This window comes from Polyodon spathula, chromosome 20 (genome assembly GCF_017654505.1).
Source record: "Polyodon spathula isolate WHYD16114869_AA chromosome 20, ASM1765450v1, whole genome shotgun sequence".
Taxonomy (NCBI): Eukaryota; Metazoa; Chordata; class Actinopteri; order Acipenseriformes; family Polyodontidae; genus Polyodon; species Polyodon spathula.
The window spans coordinates 12,838,615-12,862,253 of NC_054553.1; the positions used below are offsets into that span (position 1 = coordinate 12,838,615).

Here is a 23,639-nt window from a genome sequence, read left to right on the forward strand (position 1 = left end):
CTTTTCTTCTTTTTAAAGAAGCTTTCTAAGCTCAAACGAAGCTTGGCAAAGGTCAATTAATAATCTTCTATACTATTCCTCTGAGTACAGAGATATCCGAGGACAGGCTGGGTTGAGTAATTTGAAGCACTCGTGTGTGTTGAGTCTGCCATGGCACCCAGCTGCCCAAGCAGGCAGTGCTGGAAGTGTGCTCTTTGGAGACAGACCGGTATGCTGCTCGGTGTGAATGCTAGGGTTTGTGGAATGCTGTGGGTTTGGATGTGTTGTTGGGATACATGCTTCATGGCATACTGGAACTCCAGGGGAATGTCTGCAGGTTTCCCACTGATTATAGGGTGAAACATTTCTTGAAACACAATAAAAGGTGCAGGGATCGTTCAAACTTTTGTGTTGTGGAAGGGCATCAGGGCGTTTTGCTTAAATCTGAAATGTAACGTTCATTAAAGAACACATGACTTGATTCCAGCTGCTCAGTTAACACATGAGATTGAAGGTCTCAGGAGTGGTAATGTTAATTTTACTGTCTAATGCAGACTTCAGCTACTGTCTCTCAAAAAAGGGTTCCATTTTCACATGGGCACATATCACCTTGCTTTGGATCCTTCAAATCTCTCAGGAATCTTTTGTTCACCAAAGCCACATAACAAAAATCAAGAAATAATAATGGTAATAATAATAATCATGGCGATGATGAAAAATTAATATCATAATTAAAAAGTAAGCTAAAAAAAAATTGACAAAGATAAATTGAGGTCTGAAAGCTAGTGATTTTATGTCATCGATAATCTAATAACCTTTGTGTCAAATCTGCAAATTTATGAGTTAAAAAAAAAAAAAATTAAATCAATAGAAAAAATGATTAATATCATCAAAATAAACAATACATCTAATACCAATATGGTGCTCGACAGCTGATAGCTTGCTGTAGTGACAAGTGAAGGAACTTTCTTGTGTTTCAGTGTCTGGCAGAATGAAGGCCCTGCTTTTGAAACTCACAGCAGAATTCCATGATGAATAGGGGCTGTACACTTCCAGCTCTCTGTCATATCAGCACACACTGGCATGTGGGCTGCAGCCTGCTTTGCATTAAAAGTGTCCTTCAGCAAGAGCCTCCGTCTGGTGGAAAAATTGTGTTCATGAGATTGATTAGTCAGTGCGCTTTATGATCCTAAATAATGTGTGGTGATCAAACAGCTGTGTGAACTGCTATGCAAACAAACCAGCGAGCAAGCAAACCAGAGGCAGCTGCAAACAAAGAGAATATTAAGAAACACTTGCTGTTCTGAACTTCATGCGTAATGGCTCTGCATTATGTAGCAGGTACCTATTCTAAAAAGGGAGTGGTTTTCAGTGAAGATTTCTGATTTGGTCTCATTGACGTACGTCTGTGACAAATGAGGTGTCAGAATGAATCTGGATAGATGGGGCTATTTTGTAGATTTATTGTGTAATGGCTTGAGTGTTGATGGCACTGCAAACACCTCCTGGCGTTCTGGAATATATAAAAGTTGCATCTCCCTTTTGATAATCAGTTTCAGAGTGCACCAAGTACAGTAGCTAGGTATCAGATGGGAACGATGTCTCATTAAGATCAACTGTAGTGCTTTTCTAACTTAATGATCTATTCTAATACATGTTGTACAGGGTGCTGTATGCTGCAGGCTGCTATCCATCCCCATGAGAGGCATGTGTGGGATCTTGTACATCTACAATGCACCCTATATTTTGTGTTATATAGTTAAATAAGAGTAATAAAACAGTATAGCTGATCCAAATTTCAATCTAATACAAGCCATCAGATACATTTCAAGTAGGTACATCATGCTGATATCGGGGAATATTGCAGCCATTTGGTACAGTTCTTGAATCTCTGTGTTTCCCTGTGAGCTTGGCTAGCTGCTCTAGATGTGTACAACCTCAGACAGACACTTTAATCACTGCTGAGTCACGAACGTATGGAGACAGTTGTCATAAAACTTACCACACAGTGAAAGAGCAGAGCATGCAGGCCACAAGCCGGGTCAAGAACGGAGATCCCTATTGTCTTTAATCAAACGTTAAGTAGCGAATGGCTGTGTGCCCTTTCTAAAAATAAAAACCGGATTAGTATGTTGAATATTTTTTCCACGTGTGCAATAAACTCAGGGACGGGTCTGGAATCATTGAGGGAACTCCCTTCAATCTACGTTAAGATGTCTTACCCCCCCCCCCCCATTGTGATTCCAATTTGAAATAAACAGTTCTTAATAGTAAGGGCTTGTTGTTTAAAAACCAAGCCCGACTCTGAATAAACTCTCTTTGCCTGTTAAGTGACTTGAGAGCAGCTATGAAGCAGACGACTCCCCTCAGGACTCATGGGATGCTGAACTCTAAATATTCACCTAAGTCTGGTAGTGTACAATAGATGGCCATGTACCAAAGTTAACATACCTCTAGTATCGTAATTCTGAAGCTGATAATTTTACTGTGATTGGAAGGGAAAAAAAGAGGTGTGTGGGCAGTTTAAGAGAAGCAAGTAAAACTCATGTTGCATAGTAGTTCCACAGGTTCCAGGTTTTAATATGCACTTGATTAGTCACAGTGGCTATAGGTAACAAGCTCAGATGTGTCTTATTAAACGCCTAGTGAAACCAGGAATGGCTCAAACTGCTACGCAATGGGAGTCTTGTTTCCATTCTGGAGTTATATTTTCAAAGAAGTTTCATTTGAGTAGCCTGGCTGGAGTCAGACCATGTAATCTTTAGCACATAAAGTGATTACCAGGAAGGTTTCATTTATTGATTTCATATCTGAGCTGTCCAACCGTTTTGGTTAAAATAGCCGATGATGTTGAAGTAGAAATAAATAGACTTGAAAGCCTGGGATAGCGCCAGGATAAAAGGAAGATAATGACATTTAAACCAGAACTTACCAGGCTTATTTTGGGGGTTAAGTGTTTCTCTCACATTATTAATGTCTGGTTTCCCCAACCCTGACTAGTAGTCACCTTGGTCTGCCTATTGTTACCTCAGGTAAGCTAGTTTGAGTAAAATGACTTGTGCTATTAAGTTTGTACTGTGAAAGCGTAGCAGAGAGTCTTGTCTCAACGATGTAGCTCTTGGAATGTGGAATATTTCAGCTGTTTTGTTCTTGCAGTAGCAGAGTGCCAGGCTTGTTGCATAGCTTTGTCTAGTCTGTTTAACTTTAGAGTTATCTTGGGCTTTAGAGTTTTGTTTTGGAGGAAACGCTTAGTAACCTAGGTCTGTTTCCTGGCTCCTTGTGCCTGCGGACAACCTTGACAACGGGAAAGTGAAAACCAAATTCCAAAGACGTCCACCAATGGCCCCAAGAAAGGTTTTCATTTTACAGATTCATCTTTACTTTTGAAGTAGCACAAAGGGGGTTAAGAGGCACAGCGGACAATTTGAATGGAGTTTGTTGGTCTCAGTGTAACTCCCACCACCAGTCTGGTGTTGTGTGACTCTTCCAGATGAGAGAATAAACAACAAGCACTTTCAGGTGATGCTGTCATTCATTGTGGGTCATTTTTTATTAATGATTGAAACTAGTGGGTTTGAGATACTGCTATTTAATCTGATACACATCTGTGTTCTACAATTATGATTGATTGTGGCTTTTGTCAAAAAAAAAAAAAAAGTTTTCTGGTTGTTCTTTAACCCCCCCCCCCCCCCCCATCAGAATTTCTTTCCAATACATATTTCAATTGATTGAGGTGCTGTTTACAAAGCACTTGGATGCCGTTCCTCTTGTACTATATGTGTGCATTTTGATGGTATTCTGATCTCTGTGTTGCATGTTTTAATGCAGATTTCTCTTATTTATCTTCCAGCTACAAGGGTCAATCAAGAGAAAGCTGGTGGATGGTAGCTCGTCTGCAGTTAATGGCATCTCAGATGGTATGATCCCAGGGAACAGCAAGAGACTCTGCCTTGAAGATGTTACATTGGCGATGGGCCAAGGGTCCAACAACAGCATGTCAAGGCCTGACCTGCAGAACTCTCCTTTTGCACCAAGTGCACCAGTAGCCAGCCATTTAGGACAAATGAATGGCAATGGCATGGGCTCTCCTTTCTCCTCGGAGATCAAGCAGAGCCCGGGGGGAAGACACAACCGCATGCTTCCCTACGACTCCAATGGCCCCCAGTCGGTTGAGCAAGAACTGCAGGAGCTCCTAGATGAACTGACCAAAAACCCAGACCCCTCTCTCAACGAGCTGGACCCTTCTCTCAACGAGATTTTGGATGAGCCGGTTAGCGTAGGTTTTATGCACCCAGATGCAAACAGCACCCCCAAACATTCCCCTCAGAACACCGCACACTTGGAGAACCACCTGACCAGCAAGGAGTTTTCCCCAGGTTTTAGTCAGGCCTCTGTGGGCTCGCCCCAAGTTGGTCCCCCTTCAGCTGGCACACCATACACCCTGCCACATTCCTCCAAACCTGTGCCATCAGTCTTGTCTGGAAGCGGGCAGAATCAAAGCCAGAGTCAAGCCCGCTCGCCCATGCTGTCTGCTGCCTTGTCAAGTTGGCACGAGGTATCGCATGCCCAGCAATTGAAACAGATGGCTGCCAGCAAGCATGGCTCCACGAACCAGCAACAGCAACAACAACAACAAGCAGCTCAGGTATCCAACTGGCCGCCTATGCAGTCTTCGGGACCTTCTCCACCTTACAGGACAGAGAAACTGCCCAGTTCCTCCCCACACCAGCAGCCATTCAGCCCGCAAAACAATCTGGCCAGCAATATTCAGAGCCCTCAGAATTCCTTGATCTCCAACATGACTTCCAGTAACCCCCCCTCCACTGGGCCCTCGCCTCCTTACAGACCTGAGAAGCTTGCTAGCCCAGCTCTGGGCCAGCCCCCGTTCAGCCCGCAGAACCCTATGTTGCCCAACATGGCGGCCACAAGCCTTCCCAGCAACAGCATCCAGAGCCCTCAAGCCAGCATGCTCCCGAACCTGTCTTCCTCAAGCACGAGGCCATCACCGCCTTACAGGCCTGACAAGCTTTCCAGCCCCACCATTCAGCAACATACCTTCAGCCCTCAAAACCCCATGGTGACCAACGCCAGTAACCCAGCCAGTAACATGCAGCTTTACAAGGCCATGACTTCCACTCAATCAAACAATCTGAACATGATGATGTCTCAGCCTCAGTCAGCTCAGCAACAGCAGCAACAAGCGCCACACACCAGCGCTCTCCAACCTGGCATGATGAATAAAAACACCATGAACCAAGACCATTACTCCTTTAACAACACCAAGCCGTTAAGCCATTTCGACCCTGATTCTCCCGGGAAGATGGCGCCCATGCCTGGAGGACCTGGTCAGCCTCCCTTGGCTCACTATTTGCAGCAGCAGCCACAGCCACCCCCCCAGGCCAGTCATTCCCAACTCCTGCAGCAGCAGCTACAGCAGCGCATGCAGAGGAACAACATGCAGCCTGGAGGACTCTTACCACCACACAGCAGACAGGTAGGCTGACGCTTTTATTGAACGTGGAGGACATTCTCAACCTGCTTGTCTTATTCCCTACAATATATACAGTACAGTAGTGGAGCTGTACATATGTTGCACTAACATACATATAAAATGCTGTTTACCCAATTGAGAAGAAAGTTGATATGGACATTCTGTAGCACAGATTTTTGAGATTATCAGAATCTGTAGATATCTGGAGATTACTTGGGTACATACTGTACTGGTAAGGTAAAACTACAAGTAGACAAACATTTCGGATCATGCTTTCTTCAGTACATTGAAGAAAGAACTAGCCAAAACAACAGAGAGAGAGAGAGAGAGAGAGAGAGAGAGAGAGAGAGAGAGAGAGAGAGACGCAAGCAAAGAAATTTGTCCAGTTAGCCCATTCCCACTCTCTGACCATTTTAATAAAAAAAAATCTCATGCAGCCTAATTGTTTTAAGTCATCTAAATGTTTGTTCTGTGATTCACATGTCAAGAATTTTGGTGTCTCTCCTGTCATGCTTTTTCATTCATTTAGCAATCTGTTTGATGTGACAGATTGAGATCTGTTTGCACTGCATTTCAAACGAAGGAAAACTTTATATAGAGGCACTACAAATGCTGGTGTTTTCTATACATTTTATTATATCAAGATCAAGTTTCCTATTGTTTTGCTTGCAATACACAAAGATAATGTCATTTAAATCTGCCTACTCTTTCAAGAATATTTAGTTGTGTCCCTTGACATTCTTTATGAATTTCAATATTATTGTCAGAATTAGGTAATGCTAATTACAGAAATATTTTAACAAGAGTTTAACAACTTGTTTAGAAAAATATCTCAAGACAAATATTTGAACTACAGTTTGAACAGTGAATGGGTTTTGACTCGGATAACAAAGGAATGTACAAAAAAGAAACACACCCAAAGTGTGAGTGAGTGGCTATAGCAGAGGAAATGAGTTTGTGTGTGTGTGTGTGAGAGAGAGAGAGAGAGAGAGAGAGAGAGAGAGAGAGAGAGAGAGAGAGAGAGAGAGAGAGAGAGAGAGAGAGAGAGAGAGAGAGAGAGAGGCCCAGTGTTTCAGGAGAGGTGCAGCTTTATGAGGGGAGGGGGGGAGGGGGGGGCAGTTGGTGGAGAGAATAGAAAAGGCATGAAATTTGATCCCTGTGGCAGGCAGAGAAACAGAGAGTGCAGCTGTTAAGGGCCAAGGAAATTTGACTTTATTTTGTTGTTTTAGCAGACTTCCGAAGAAGTGGGAGGATACATTTTTAGAAACGGAAGAAAAATCTTAAATAATAATTTATGCATCTTTTCATGCACCACAATTTTGCAGATTGTAAATTGCCTGATATTTTCTTTTGCTGCAAAGTTTTCACCTTTTGTAAAGGAAATCAAAACTGATTGAACTTGTTATAAACAACTTAGGTGCACACTGTTAATGTCCTTAATGTCTAGTTTGGTACACACTTGAAAAAACATACTAAAGTTTAGTAATTGACTGAAGAATGGTAATGCTTTGTAAAGACCATATGCAACCATGCATAAACTGCAAAAATACTGTGCCAGCAGAAATTTTACAATGCTATGAAGAGCCTACAAATAATGAAATATTATCTCCTACACTGTGTGTGAAGGCCCTGGCTGAAACATTTACCTGCTTGACTTTTAAAATATTACACAATAAAGAATGTGTAAAGAAGCAGTACCGCTCTCAGGAGAGTCCAGGATAAAGTGCATTTGAACAGTGTGAAGAAGGGCAAGGCAAAGAAAGACTGGGGTCCAACACTGCACTGTCTTCTAGACAAATGAAATAGTGATGTCAAAAATGGACTTTTTCATATTCTTCTTCAGCAACAGTGAATGATGAGACTTAACATGGTGTGCAGCAGAACTAATGAGAGAGGCCAAGCTTTCACTTCTCATAGTCGACTTAACGAATCTGAAGAGCTTAGGGGAGAGGGTTCCACTGGAAGAAAACTTCATGGGGGCTGGGCATTGAACACAAGAACATATAATATGAATCAAGCAGCTCTGTGTAGCTATACTGTGTGTGTGTGTGTGTGTGTGTGTGTGTGTGTGTGTGTGTGTGTGTGTGTGTGTGTGTGCGTGTGTGCACACAGTGTATATATACTCTCAGGCTGTGGCAGGTAGCTACTGTATACACTGAGCAGCAACTTCTCTAGTTTTGTTTCCTACATATTTGCATTTTTTAAGTTGCTAAATTAACAGGACATGTGTCCCTTATATGTTCAGAATACACTTCAGTTTCTGTCTCCCCCATTTCAGACTAATAACATAGCGTTCTCTCTCTCTCTCTCTCTCTCTCTCTCTCTCTCTCTCTCTTTCTCGCTCTCTCTCACATATGATCAAACCAAATAGACAGATTTAAACATCTACTGTCTGATTGTGTAATTGCTGCTGCTGCTAAAAGAAAAAAACCCTAACGCTAAGTAGATCTCCCTGGTTAACATGCCGAAGAGGAAAGGGAGATTTGATTTCAAAGGGGCCGAGGCAGTTTCAATGCCAGCGTCGGGGCCTTTGAGGGAGTCGGGAGTGTTTGAAGGCAGACAGCAACCCCCTCCAGCTAATTTGAGTGCCTTTTGATTAGGTGAATGAAGGGGATAATGAATGCAGTGCTTTTAAGGTGTAGAAAGGGGGCATAAATTCAGGGTTTACAGTTTGGCTTCTTGACAGTTTTGCTGCACAGATGTAGGGTCTTCTTGTGGATTTTTTTTTTCTTGTGTACATTTTTGGAAAGTTTGTTTGAACTTGCAGTTCCTCTTTTATAGGGGTGAGGCGGGGAAGACTGTTGGTGTACTTTCACAAGTCGTTCATCAGCAGCTACTTGACTGTTTTTTGGGGTTTTTTTTTTGCTTTAATACAACACCAGTATTCATAGCTGAAACCAATCCATCATACATTGTAAGGAAACATTATCCCACTACAGCCATATTCACAAGCATTTTCTTAAACCTTTTCCTCAACTCCCATTTGCAGAACTTGCCAATTTTAGAATATGCACAAAATCCAGGAGAACCATTGTAAATGCAGGTCTGTATGTATGCTTAGTATTACACAAGGCACATTTAACAAGTCTTTTTGTCACCCTTGGTGGCCTGGGTTCAAATTGAGTCACATGAAAGCAGTTTGCTTATCATAACCCCTGGGTATTTTGGAAAGTGTTTTCTGTAGGGGGGAGAAGAAGTATATTTCTAGTAAACAGGAATTAACCTGTTTGCCTTATTTTTCTGAATGGCAGCCAGTTACAGAAAACTGTTGCTAATATGACTCTGCGTTTAGTAATACAAGAAAAAAAAATCATACCTGAGTCATCGCTGGCAGTAAAACTGTGTCGGCTTTCACTTTTCTTCTTCACTTTTTTCAATCAGTCCCTCGGTTTCCACAGTGGTGATTCGTCGCTGAACATTAGGGCTCTAGTCTCTGTACTTGCTGTGACAAACAATGAAATCTGGGGGTAAAAAGGGTGACAAACAGCACGCTCTAAACAACAAATGCACCCGAGTTGAGAGTTATAGGAAACTTTTCTTCAAACTTCACAATTTTGCTACATTAATGATCAGAATTTATGATTTTAGGTTAAACAAAACACCCCATAACAAAAAAATGAAAGCAGTGTTTGTCCTGTAAACACAGACAGAACTGTGAGGAGATGGCTTCTTACTCTGTGCTCACTTAACCCTGTTGCAGTTTTATTTGTTTTGCTGCAGTAGCAGTGCAGTGTGCAGTTTAATTACCATCCATGCTGCTATTTGATTTGAGTCATTCTTAGGAAGCCACAACACAATCCACAAGACTAGTTTTGATATATAAACTGTAGAAAATGCAGATGCCGGTGCTACAAAAGTGTTCAAGAACAGTTTATAAACTCTGGGGTGCTTCGTCCTGGGATACAGATAATTATAAGTCTCCTCCAGTGAGAAATCCCATCGAAGGAGAAACAGTGCAAAGGAATTCTCAATAAAAGCAATAGTCTATTTGAACATATTAAAAACCACAGTTAACACAACAATGACTTACGCATTTCGACCCGTAGGTCTTCTTCAGAGCACAATAGAGATTCTGAACAATGAAGGCGCCACCTCCATCTAAATACAAATGAATAACAGTCATTTTAAATTTCAGGTGGTCATTCACTCACACATGTTAAAAATCAGCCCTATCATTTGTGGGGGGTAGCAATCAATTAACACAAAACATTTTACAACTATCATAAAATTTGATTATTCTTACAATTAGAGTACAAGTACATCAAATTGCATTCCTCATTTCGTCCAAAAATGACTTAACATTTGGAATATAGTCTTTCAAAAGAAAGCAATCAATTAATCTATAACTGCAAAAAAGTTATTCATTTAACAAATGTACAAAAATTATTATAATCTGTACATTGTCACACCTTTAGATACATTTTTAACAATTCATATTCTGAATTTCTTAATAAGGAGCAACAATCTTTTAGCACATTACCCAGATGACAAACAGTACAATTTTTATTTTCTGACATCTTTCAGTTAGTATGCTCCATCGAATATCACATAACATAAAATATAATCATTGCTGTCTTCATTTCTCCTTCGATGGGATTTCACACTGGAGGAGATATATATATATATATATATATATATATATATATATATATATATATATATATATATATATATATATATATATATATATATATAGTACCAGTCAAAAGTTTGAGTACACCTGCTTGAAACCAGGTTTTTCATGATTATCTATGCTTTTAACTGTATAAACTTGTTTATAAACACTTAATATTTCGTTATATGATACATGTACTTATATAAGCTGGTAATCATAAGTAAATTGCATTCAAAAATTTTATTTTTAAATGAAAATGTAAATTTTGTCAATTTCAATGAAATGGTCACCCAAAGCAAGGGGATTTCAGTCTGAAGCCCAAGTCAGTTAAAAGTCTGAAATGTGTATAACACGGTGTTAGAACACTGGCCTAAGTACAAAAGTGTCTTTATTAGATGTTCTTTGAGTTAACTAGCATGTTACCTAATTAACCTTTTGTCACCAATTATTGTTAACAGGTGAGGGTCCATGATTACTATAAATGTAGATAGCATAGACACAAGTTTGTCATTCCTGAATGTAAGGGCAAAATACGCTCACTTAAGCAAATAAAAAAGGCAGTCTGTAATTACTTTAAGAAATGAAGGTCAATCTTTAAGCCAAATCGCAAGAACTTTGCAAGTGTCTGTAACTGCTGTGACCATTAAACGATTTGAAGAAACTGGCACTCATGTGGACTGAACAAGGTCAGGCAGGCCAAGGTCAAGCCACAAGTCTGCGAAACCGGTGATTGACTGCCCCTGAAATACAAGCTCAGCTAAATGCTACTAGAAGTACAGATATTTCCACATCAACAGTTCAGAGGAGATTGCGTGATGCTGGCCTAACGAAGAATTCCTGCAAAGAAACCATTGTTAAGAGTGCAGAATAAGAGGAAGAGACTTGCCTGGGCCAAAAAACACAGAAACTGGACATTTGAGGAGTGGAAGGCGGTATTTTGGACCGATGAGTCAGAATTTGAAATATTTGGGTCCAACCGCCGAGTATTTGTAAGATGCAGAGAGGGTGAGCGCATGAGTTCTGCATGTGTGGTTCCCACTGTCAAGCATGGAGGAGGCAGTGTCATGGTCTGGGGTTGCTTTGCTGGTGACAGAGTTGGTGATCTTTACCAAGTCCATGGCAAGCTCAACCAGCATGGCTGTCATAGCATACTTCAGAGACATGCCGTTCCATCAGGATTACGGCTAGTTGGGCAGTCCTTCATTCTTCAGCAAGATAATGATCCGAAACACACCTCAAAGTTGTGCAAGAACTATCTGGTGAAGAAGGAAAGTGAAGGACAACTCGATCTAATGACCTGGCCTGCCCAGTCTCCAGACCTCAATCCCATAGAACTTGTATGGGATGAACTGGACAGAAGAGTCAAAGCAAAGCTACCCACAAGTGCCCTACATCTCTGGGAATTGCTGCAGAAGAGCTGGGAAGACATGTCGGGTGATTTCCTGCTGAAACTTGTTAACCGAATGCCCTGCGTTTGTGAGGCTTTTATTAAGGCAAAGGGTGGGTATTTTGAGGAATCCAAGATTTAGAGACAATTTTCAATTTTCTTGGACATTGCTTTGATACTCCTTTTGTTTTGTATATTGTAACGTGTGTTTTCATTTTCAAGTATTTACAGAAACGTATACAACGTAAAACATTGTCAATTATGAAAAAACCTAGTTTCCAGCAAGTGTACTCAAATTTTTGACTGGTACTGTGTGCGTGCGTGCGTGCGTGCGCGTGTGCGCGTGTGTGTGTATATGTATATAAAACCAGTAGTGCATTTGACTGAGTTTACCCATTTCTCATTTAAGGAGTAAAGTGTTTACTCACTACTACTCTATTTTTAATATAAAATCCTGGCTATACCAGGGGTTAAAGCCAAGGCACTTTCCAAGTTATTATATAAAGTGACTCCTCATCATTTAATGATGGACTGAATCCCTTCAAATTTTCATCACCACACCACTGTGTCAAATGGATATTAACTGATATTTTCCTGTTGCAAGAAATATTTCCAGTTGTTCAGAGTAAAGAGCTTGCTTAATCTGCCCTGATGTTTTGTATCATGATTGGGGGGACCACCTGGGCCTCTGTCTAAGAAACACATGCTCATGCCAGCTCCAGCCCACCAAGTCTGTTCTCATCCCCACCCCCTTTCCAGCCCTCTCTCTGCCTAGCTAATTGACCAGCTCTGCTGTGGAATTGCTCTTGTATTTATTTGTGTGTTTACCAGAAGGAGTACAGACCGTTGGAACATTGCTGCATTTTTCTTTTCTGCTGACAGTAACAGAAGCTGATCTGGAAATACAAATCCAGCCTGCAGTTATTACCTCTGACAGATCAGAGACAGGGAGAGGTGCCAGCAGATGCTGACAGATTGTGATTGTTCCACAGCTGTTCTTTCTCTCCTTGCTGCTAAAGGGAAGGGGTTAACAACGTCATATGTTTTACTTGAGCTAATTCTGCTTATCCAATTGGGATATAACTTGGTTTTAAATCTGGTGATTGTATGCTGGTGCAGGGTTAGAAACAGGTGCTAGATCTTCACCCGGTCCACTTGATAGGTATATAATTAAAATGCTCTAGTGCCAGAAATCGAGCCCCTGCCCAATCTACTCTGAACTGATATATGAAGGTGCTTGGGTGTCCGTTTGTATGTCACACTTTTTACATAAATCTAGAGAAGCTACACCTAGAGAACACAAACAAACTGGCCTGCTGACTAAGCTTGCTTTCTGGCAAAGCAGAGTTTTAGGCTTACACTGAGAAGGCCAGAGTTTGTGTGATTTGAGTGTTTGAAACAGTGTAGGTTTCCTTGATAACCATTAATAACTCAAGCAGACAAACATTTTAGGCTATATCCCTCCTCAGTGGATAGGATTGTCTTTGCTTTGCTTTACTGCAGTTCAAGGTGATTTCTTCACTGGTTAGTATTCTTCTGGTTGAGTAGTCTGGTTGAATATCTGACCTAGCAGGTTCACTTGAGTGCTCTGAACTCCCACTGGACCTATTTAATTCCATATCTGGAATTAGACTTCCCGCCTGTTTTTTTTTTTTCTTTTTTTTCTTCCCTTTCTTGTTGTGACTGATCTCTCCCGATCTCCTGTTGCTCAGTAGCATGGCTCGGAGGGAGGAGGGGGGAAGGGGGGAGCAGTAATGACAGACAGTGCAGCTGTGAGGAGATTCAAATAAAGGTTCTTTGTGTGTGTGTGTGCGCCTGTGTTTCTGTGTGTGCACGCTTTCTATTCAGAATTGCTGAGGTTATGAATTCTAGAGCACCATTGGAACTGCGGCGAGCAAGTTGCTCAGCAATCTGAGCTGTCCTGGTTGATCCTCGTTTAGAAAGGGGAAATAAAGAAGTTGTCTGGAATGGTCCAATACTTAAAGGGAGATTATAGAATTACTTTTTGGAATTAAACAGCAAGGGTGGAGAAAAGGTATAAGACACAATTTGCTCCAGTTTGTGGCCCGTAGACAGCGCTGTCTGTTTTCCCTCTTCAGATGTTTCCATCAATGTGATTTTCTACGTGCTTCAGTTACAGCATTGGTTCTTAGCAGGATGGTCAGAGCTTCATCACCGCAAGGGCCTGGTGGAACTCTCATTTCCCGGCTAGACTCTTTGTTTGCATAGTGTAGGTGTCTGAGGCTAGGTCACTGCTCCCAGGTCAGCTAGTGTCAGCACTGTACAGGACTAACCCATTCAAGCCCTTTTCACAGGTGCCAGTTAATGGGCCACGGCAGTGATAGCTGTATTGTGGCAATACCTTTTCTTCACCGGTATAGTTTAGTCTTTCATTGACTTTGTCCCCGTCCTGTAGTTGAATAGAGAGAGCCATTACTTTGTCCGTGTGAAACATCAATAATTTGTTCAGTACGTGTAAACTAAGGAGCAGATATCAGTCCTCTCTTAATGTCGTGTCTGCTTTCATGACTGAAACTTCCCCTCAATGTACAGTATATATACAGTGCCTATAGTAAGTATTCACCCCCCTTGGATGTTTTCACAGTTTGTTGTGTTACAACCTGAAATCTTGATGCATTTAAATTGGGTTATTTTTTCCTTTTGATTTACACAACCTACTCAACACTTTGACAAGGCAGGCAAGAGAATTTTTATTGTGAAATAAGTTAATGAAAAATAAATAAAAAAACTGAAATGTCTTGGTTAGATAAGTATTCACCCCCCTGAGTCAGTACTTGATAGAACCACCATTGTCAGCAATTACAGCTGTGAGTCTTTTGGGCTAAGTCTCTACCAGGTTTGCACATCTGGACTGTGCAATATTCACCCATTCTTCTTGGTAAAATTGTTCAAGCTCTGTGAAGTTAGATGGGGATCATTGGTGGACAGCAGTCTTCAAGTCTTGCCACAGATTCTTAATTGGAGTACAGGTACAGTACAGGCTTTGACTGAGCAACTCTAGGACATTCACTTTGTTGTTTTTAAGCCACTCCAGTGTCGCTTTGGCTGTGTGCTTGGGGTCATTGTCCTGCTGAAAGGTGAATCTCTGACCCAGTCTTGGGTCTTTTGTAGACAGAGGCAGGTTTTCCTCAAGGTTTGCCTTTATTTAGCTCCATCCATTTTGCCCTCTACCTGACAAGCTTCCCAGTCCCTACCAATGAAGAGCATCCCTATAGCATTATGCTACCACCTCCATGCGTCACAATAGAGATGATGTTACCTGGGTGATGTGCTGTGTTGGGTTTGCGCCAGACGTAACGTTTTGCATTTAGGCCAAATAGTTCAATTTTTGTTTCATTGGACCACATAATCTTTTGCCACATCTTTTCAGAGTCTCCCACATGCCTTTTTGCAAATTCCAAGCAGGATTTTACATGGGCTTTTTTCAGAAATGGCTTCCTTCTTGCCACTCTTCTATACAGGCCAGATTTGTGGAGTACCTGAGCTCCCGTCTCAGCCATGGAACGCTGTAGGACTTTCAGAGTTGTCATTGGCCTCTTGGTGGCTTCTCTGACCAATGCCCTTCTTACCCGGCTGCTCAGTTTGGGAAGACGGCCTGCTCTAAGCAGATTCTGGGTGGTGCTGTATACCTTCCACTTCTGTGCTCCAAGGGATATTCAATGCCTTTGAAATCTTTTTATACCCCTCCCCTGATCTGTGCCTTTCCACAACTTTATCCTGGAGTTGTTTTGAACGCTCCTTGGTCTTCATGGTAGTATCTTTGCTTTGAATGCACTACCCAACTGTGGGACCTTACAGAGACAGGTGTGTTTAATCTGAAATCATGTGAACCACTTTTATTGCACACAGATGGACTCCATTTAACTAATTGTGTGAATTCTGAAGGCAGTTGGTTGCACCTGAGCTTATTTAGGAGTGTCATAGCAAAGGTGGTGAATTCTTATCTAATAAAGACTTTTCAGGTTTTTATTTTTAATTGATTTGTGTTTTCACCTTCCATTTATTCACACATTGAAAGTGTTGAGTATTTTGTGTAAATCAAAGAGAAAAAAATCCCATTTAAATGCTTCAAGATTTCAGGTTGTAACACAGCAAACTGAAAATGTCTAAGGGGGGGGTGAATACTTCCTATAGGCACTGTATGTATTCAGAAAGCCTATTTTTTAATTGTTTGTTTTTGAGTTAACAGTGCTGTTTAGATATTTATAAAACTGATAGTCTGTTAGGCAAAGTCTAAGTGAATGGACCTGGGCTTGTGCAGTTCTGGAGGGGGTGGATTTCATGTTGTCCTGGCTATGGCTCTGTGTCTCCTGTTTTATACAGCATGAGTCATCGGACAATGCTTGGGAAATGCAAAGCAGCACAACCCCTCTGTTGGTGTTGCCAGTCACTTTAACAGTGCCGTGGAGGTTCAGCTGAAGGAAGCATTGACAGGGTGGGATATAACAGGGAGACATGCTTGTAGACAACTCTCTTTGACCTTCATTTTATCTCAGTCTCCTTCAAGGCTGGAGGTGGAGGCACCAGCCTTGAAGGCCTTGCAGCTGGTCTAGAGTTTGATGTGTTCTGAACTGATCCAGAGGTTGTTTTGAATCTGCAGCAGACATGCACTTTTGTGGAGGTGTCTTATCCCCCACCAATGCAGGCCACATGTTCCACAACATTTTGCTCTAAAAAGAAAAAGAACCTACATGGGGGGCAAGAAATGAACTGCTCCGCCCTGCAGTAAACTTTGCTGATATTCTTGAAATCGTTTGATTAGAAAATGTGTTTCAAAAACAGGACCCGGGGGTTTCACTGATTCAATTATTGACTACTTATTGTCAGAAAGGCACTCCCAAGATAGTGGTATTGTTAGATGTTAAGTACCCGTTTATCCAATTATGATGAAACTTGGTAAGGACATTCTTTAAGTTGTTGAGTATGAAAATCTGGTGATTCACCAAGCCCATGGACATGCAGTGGATCAAGAGCATGGTGATCTAGTTTCTTTTTCGTAATACTCATTGCTCTTCATTTAGAGTCGTGGCGCTGGGGAGTGCAGAGAGAGAAACTTGAAAAAAAAAAGAGATTTGAATCCTTCATTAGGTTCCCATATAAAAAAAATAAATAGAATTATACATAAAACTGATGTTAAATTCTGTTGTAATGTCCTAAACGCTTAAGGGTTAAATATGTTTAAACATTATTAATTTTTAACACATTGGGAACTTTGTTCCAGGCAAAAAAAGCCATCATGAGAAGCCCTCTAAGTGCTGTTACTTTTGTTTGTATAATATACTATAACATGTTGTGTACTGTATATTGAAGAGACTAAGATATAAATTAGAAACATAAACTCTTCACATGTTTTAACATTCCCATACAATACATTACTATAGTGTGCTACACGGAATAATATTGTGAAGTAAACTAGTGTTTTAATTACTATTCTAGAAACCTAGAGAGTTGCTGTCTACAGTACATCTGCAGTGAATTAAACAGGCTGCTCTCTGTGTGCGTGATCTTGAGCACTTTGATTTTTAGTTGTCGTTTGTGGCTTTTCACTGTTGTCTAAACTTGAAAGTGAGTGATTTAATTCAACTTTCTTTGTGGTTTTACTCTTTACAACACAGTTGGAGCAAGTTTCAAACAAATATCGTGCTGCTTGTAGTTAAATTCTTTGTATTCATTCCTAATGACTATCGCCTGCTGAACACAGAGCAATGTTAGCCCAGGCAAACATGTCTAATATCTGGCAAGCTACAGTGACGTGAGTATTGGACTATTTCTGTCTGCCAGACTGCAGTTTCAATAAATGAAAAGAAAAGAAATGTAAAAAATGACGTAAACCAATTGACATTAAGAGGCCACTCATTTGTTTTGTATCCCCTAATATAGATGTGTCACGCTTACAATATTACATACATTGTATTGAGAGAATTGCTTTTGCAAATGTGATGAAACGTGGTAGGGGCATTTTTTTAGCCAAAGTTGTTTTTAGCAGGGTTCTGGTGGAGCTATCATTTGCGGACAAGCACTAACATTTTTTATTTAAAAAAAAAAAAAAAAAAAAAAAACAGAATGAAAATGATTAAATCTAGAGCCCCCCGCCCCCTTTTTTTTTATCCCTGGCCTTGCAATGTTTGTCTGTAAAATATATTTTTTGGCAGCAAAATCCAGACTTGCCTTTTGTGCAGCCCAGTCTCAAAAGCACAGCAAGGTATTCGGAGGAGTGTGGGAATAAGAAAACAGTCAGTTCCCTCAAAAGTTGTTTTCGTCATCCGCGAGCCTGTAAATAAACAAAGTTGGCCCCGGCTTGTTACCAAGTCCTTCTAGAGGCCTGCGAATACTGCTTAAGCACTCCTTAGGATTACCAGAACATTTAATTGTTAAGAGCTACTGCTCCTGTTGATGGATTCGGTTGACTTAAACTGGAACAGGTATTACCACAAAGTGCAAACGGAGCCAGTTTTGGAGCTAGGCCTTGCCTTGACTGGCAGCTCGACCAGGTTGATATGTAACCATAGCAACCAATAAACTGGCCTGTGAAGAAGTGCTTCATGTATAAAATATGTCTGCTGCTGTCATTTAATTGGTCTTTCTTGGGTTAAAAAACAAATGTTTTGGAAATATGGTGGATTTTATCTGTCTGTATGCAGTTTAAATGTATAAAATGTTTCTGGAATTTCGAACATCGTATTTCCATGTTTTAGTTTTCTCTACTTTTTGAAGGTGCCAGCTATTTATAATTTCATACTTCAAAGGAGATTTGATTGGTTTAATGGGGTCTGTTTATTGAACAGAAGGAGTCTTGGCATAAAAATTGGCCTACTGCATAGTCTTTTGGGTTTTTTAAAAAGAGTAATAACTTGTGTCTCTTTAAATGTCACAAATGACAAGCAAGCTGGGAATTTATTGCCCTATTGTGGCAATAAAAGTGACAGCTTAACAAGTAACATGAGTAATCTTGTGAATTGCATTTTCTAAATAAATCATTATCTGCAAACCAGGAAAAGTGTACAATCATATGTCTGTATCATCTTTAACCATTGACACTCAATCATAATACCCAAGCAATTCCAAAAAAGGGAACTTGGTTATAAAATTAATCAAATGTTTTGACAGGAAGACACTAAAAACTATTTACAAAATGAACTTTTATCTTACTTGTAAAGTGATTTTTTTTTTTTGTTTTTTTTTTTTGAGGTGAGATCATGACCTCAATAAACTCTCAAATAATTTCCCAAAAAGGGAACGCCAGTTCTATTACACATGGTGACAATGACACAACACAAAGGTGAAGGAACCCCTTTTCTGTTTGTCAGAGAAGAGCTGTGCTGACAACGGCATTCTACTGAAGACGGTACAAAGGTCAAGCAGACCGCTGGAATATTGTAACAGGCAGTCTGGGGGTCTTCTGTAGCTGGTCAGGTGGCATGGACTACCCTCCCAGTCACTAGTTGATGTCACTGTGTGTTCTTTTTATTCCAGTGGTGGCTGGTATTACATTGAATGCAGAGAGAGAGAGGGAGAGGGGGAGAGAGTGTCTGCTTCAGTGGATTAATCGCGTGTCTGTTTTTCCATGTTGAATGGAGGATCTAGCCAGCACTCGCAGCAAACTCAGCTGCTGCCAGGCTGTGTTTTTGATGGAATACCATACATTTATTAGAATTGGTTTCTTCCGTTTCAGTGGCAGAAAACGGCTTCTTAAAGGGTAAGGCATTAGTGTGGGAATGAAAAGGTTAAACTTCCTCTCCCACCCACTCAGTGTAGTGTTTGCCCTGTTAAACCCGCACAAAATTGCTTATTTACAGAGCTGTGCTTGTGACTGGCAGAGCAGTTGTTTTAAATTACTATAGATTTTTTTTTTTTTTTTTGCACAAGCCTCTCGTTATGTGTAATTAGGAGCTGTTGTGACAAACAGTGAATGTGATATGCGAGTGCTGTCCTTCCAGGTTGCTGGAGTTGAAGTTGTGGGCAAGGGGCACCATAGAGGCCAGGCCTGCCTGCCTGTCTGCCTGCCTGCCTGAGTGAGGGAAGAAGGCATGGTCAGCTTCTCAGTTTAGCTCCCTTTGCTTTTATTTGCAGAGGAAAGGGAGGGGGGAGGTGGGCCCAATAAAACTATAGCCACAGAATCCAGCCAGTATTTTCCTGAAAAGACAGGCCAGCTAAAGCTCTCCTTCCTGTTTAAATCTATGGCCAGGCCTACACACACACACACACACACACCCTGTTTACATGGTGTTAAGGAATCCATTGTTGCTGATGTGGTAACCAAATTAAAGATTCACCATATCAGCAGTGCCAGGGGCCTATTTAGATCCACCAATACAAATGTACTGAGGCATAAAGTGAAAACATAGAAAAGTCCAGTAAAGCATATTGACAGCATGGTAAAGCTTTCTTAAAAAAAACAAACAAACAAACAAACAAAAAAAAAAAACCTGGTTAACAATAAAGCACAGTGCATTCACAGTACTGGCAATATAAACTGTACATTCTCTGTGCCCCATGGTAAACTTCTTTTTAAGAGTTAGTTTTGTTTTAGCACTACCTTTTTTTTTTGTTTCTTTAAAAAAAAAAAAAAAAAAAAAAAAAAAAAACTCAACTCAGAATAAGGATGGCCATATTTGATGTTTTTCTTTTGTTGGCGGTAAAAAAAAAAATTTAAAAAAAAACAAGAACCAAATAGCCTGACGCAGTCGGAGCCCTTGGATGCAGCTGCTGGCAAAGTTTACTAGTCAGCAAAAATGATCTGTTTTTCTAAAGGTCCAAATCAACCATCTTGTTTAAAAATAAAAATAGAATAACTTTAAAAAACCAGAAGAACCAAGTGATATTCTGCAAGAGGGTGATTTAACAAGTCACTGCGGATTTGAGGGGGAAAAGAGACAGACAGAGACAAGCAGGCAGGCAGGCAGGCAGGCAGGCAGGCAGGCAGACAAACAGGCAGGCCTTTTCCTGCATCCCTGGCTGCAGACTGCTAAAGGAAGAGTACATTAACAATAGAAGGACGAGGGACAGGCCGGAGCAGGGAGAGCTGCTGCTAATTGGTGTGAAGCTGAGGAATTACTCTTAGGTTTCTGAGGAGTCTGAGAGGGGATCATTGCCTGCAGCTCTCCCTCCTCCCTCCTTTACACCGACCAAAACAAACCTCCATCGCTATGACGATCACACAAACCCTGAACTTTTCTTCAGTGGATAAGGCTGAGGAAGGACTCGAAGGCAAGTGTGTTAAGAGGCTGTGAGGGTAGAGCTTAGTACACATTCTCATAGGGCTGCTGCTGTTGTTTCCTCATTTGAAGCGCCTTCATCTTGCCGTGGCACTGTTCGCTGCACACACGAATCAGCTGCATATCCATCTTGCTAAGGCTTACTCAATTCCAAAGGTAACCTTGCTGGGGGCTTATAAAACATGTCAAGTGTCAATGGGTACAGAAACAGTTATGCATGAAGGACAGTCTTTGTCAAAGGACGTACTTCCTGTCATTATATATATATATATATATATAATATACATATATATATATATATATATATATATATATATATATATAATAGAGAGATTCTAACTGGGGATTTACATTTACCAGATTGTACTATGTTTTGACTTGTTTGATAAACGTCGTTCATAAAATAATACCCGAGTAGAAAATTTTGGTTATTGTAAGCTGTCTAAACTCGCAATTCCCATTTCTCTAGCAGGTTTTTGGGTGAGAGGGGAAGCCTCAGTCATCGACCAGTTGGGCGGCTGCTTGTGGTCCGTGGTCACTAGCTCTGAACCAATCGAAAAACCTCGCCACTCATGCATTAACAATTTGACTCTGCAACAACAGCTCTGAACTGGAAACCAAAAAGCAGGTTTGGAAGTGTTGCAGCACAATGCAGCCTGACCAGAGCAATGTGCTGCTCCTTACTGGAAGAGAGACAGAGTGGGAAAGATATGTAAACAACTCTGTCTGGGTAGAGCTGACTGCACAGCACCCCTCCTCTCCTCCTTCTCTTGCCCACTTTAAATACGCTTCAGTACAGGACAACCTGGAATGTGGTGACCAACTTCTGTCGAGTGCTTTACAAAAACAGGAAATTACTTTCTGACAGTTGAGGGCAAAAAGTTCTGAAAGAGTTGGAGATGGAGGGCCTTATTTTCCAAGGCTTTACTCCAGTCTTTAATTATCTGAAAATCCAACACTAATGTAGCAAACTGAGAATCTTGAAAGTGCTTAAGATACCTCCAGTTCTAGTACTTTTGAGTTTTAAAAAGCCAATAGGTCTTTTTCTCCTTTCGATAAAAATAGGAGTTAATTAATGACTGGAATAATTACTTTAGATATATGGCTCAAAGGATATATGCCAAGCAAAAAGAAAATTCATATTTATTTTCTTATTTTATTTGTTTTTTTAATGTTTTTCTAGCTTTTTCTAGAAGACAAAGGTGGTCTTCAACGGTTTTTAAGTTAACAAACCATATATTGACATGAAACAAAATGACAGGGGAGTTTGTTTTATTTTTTTTATTTAAATTGAGAAATGAGTCATTTTTACTTTGGAGTGAAAGGCTTTGAGTTTGGCCTCTGAAAATGTTTCTTTATGGTGCTGGGCTGCACCTTCAATTAATCAAGAAGGCAACTTGATCCCTGATTCTCATACCTTTAGCAGGAATTGTACAGACACAATAAGACTGTTATGGAATATTTTAAAATGTATTTTTAAGCAGTACGGTATAAAGGTCAGGTGTATGAGTTTCCTCTTTCAATGTTTCAAGGAGACAATACTCAAGTAATTTCCATCCAAAAGCTAGGCTAGAGCTCAAATAAATGAACTATTGTTTTCACATGGTATAATAATTGCTAACAACACTGTACAGTCTAGATTGTCATGTCAACCAGGTTCAGTAAGCACATTCTTAACTTTTAAACTAATCTTAAGATGTTTTAATGAAAGTGCTTTTGTATTTTGTTTGTGTGATTAATTGATCAATCGTTTGAACACAAATAAACTATTACTCTATCCATTAAACCCCTGAATACATGCTGCATACAATATAAAAGAAGGTAGAAATATGCAAATATTTCTTTTTTCCAGCAGCATCTTGAATGAAACGGGCAGCTTGACGTCCCTGTCAGTACTTGGATAGGTCAGCTGTCCATCATATTGCAGAGGTCAGCCCAGCACTGCGTTGGTTAGAATAGGTCTATAGGCTGGCTCCTGGAACTCTGTGATTTTTATTTTTGTGACACCAAGAAAAAGCAAGAGTGACCACAGCTGTGCTTATTTAAAACAAAATGTCAAATTAGGGGAAATGCATTGACAAGGTCCTCCGATTAGCAGGGCTGTCATTGGGGAACATCAACCCCCCTCCCCCTACCCTACCAGGGGACATGTGTTACATTTTGGGTTATTGATTTAATACAATTTTGCAAATAAATAAATAAAAAAATCAGTATGCCATATATATGGAGATTATTAATGTCCAGAAGAGAGTAATCTCAGTGAATTGTAATCAATTCATAGGTCTCACTGTTTCCTGTGAGAGGACCTAGAAATATCTGGGGAGAGTGATCAGTCATTTCAATGTCTTTTATATTGGAAAATGTGAAAGGCACACAATGATGGTATTACCATTTGTTGGAATTAGCTCTATATCCTTTAAATCTTAGTGCTACGATATGCATTGCTTCACAGTAACACAAAGTGGTCATTTAAACGTTTTCTGGCTACCCGTGATATAAGTAGCAGATATTCAATGATTAAGTATTAGTATTAACTATAAATTACTCAGCAGTGCAAATTTAAGTAATAGTAAACATGCATTCAACGACAAACGATTTGTCTTTTTCAGTGTCTTCAATATAAGCTCAATGACCCTGCACCTACACCTGCATCACATGACACAAACACAGTAAGCCCGTGTTTATTAAACTCACTCTGTATTGTGTAATTATGCTTCCCAGTAACACTAATATTCACACAGGAACTGAGACAGAACAGACAGTGCTTATGGTATTGCTCTGGGTGTGTGCGTGTATCTGTGTACCTAGTGATTAGACGCTACATCCCATAATTAGCTGCTTATGTTGTGAAACTGTTTAAAGCTGAATATTAGATGACTCGTCCTTGTCAAAACACATCCTGAATCCTAAGAAATATGTGACAAATACACA

The 23,639-nt window shown here is 40.4% G+C and overlaps 1 protein-coding gene across 1 annotated transcript in view; it reads left to right on the top strand.

Moving 5' to 3' along the window:
* Positions 1-23,639, top strand: part of LOC121295501 (mastermind-like domain-containing protein 1) — an 88,786-nt gene that overhangs the window by 44,050 nt on the left and 21,097 nt on the right. The window contains exon 2 of the mRNA XM_041220190.1: positions 3,830-5,473. Coding sequence (XP_041076124.1) covers positions 3,830-5,473 — 1,644 coding nt within the window. The remainder of the gene's footprint in view (positions 1-3,829; positions 5,474-23,639) is intronic.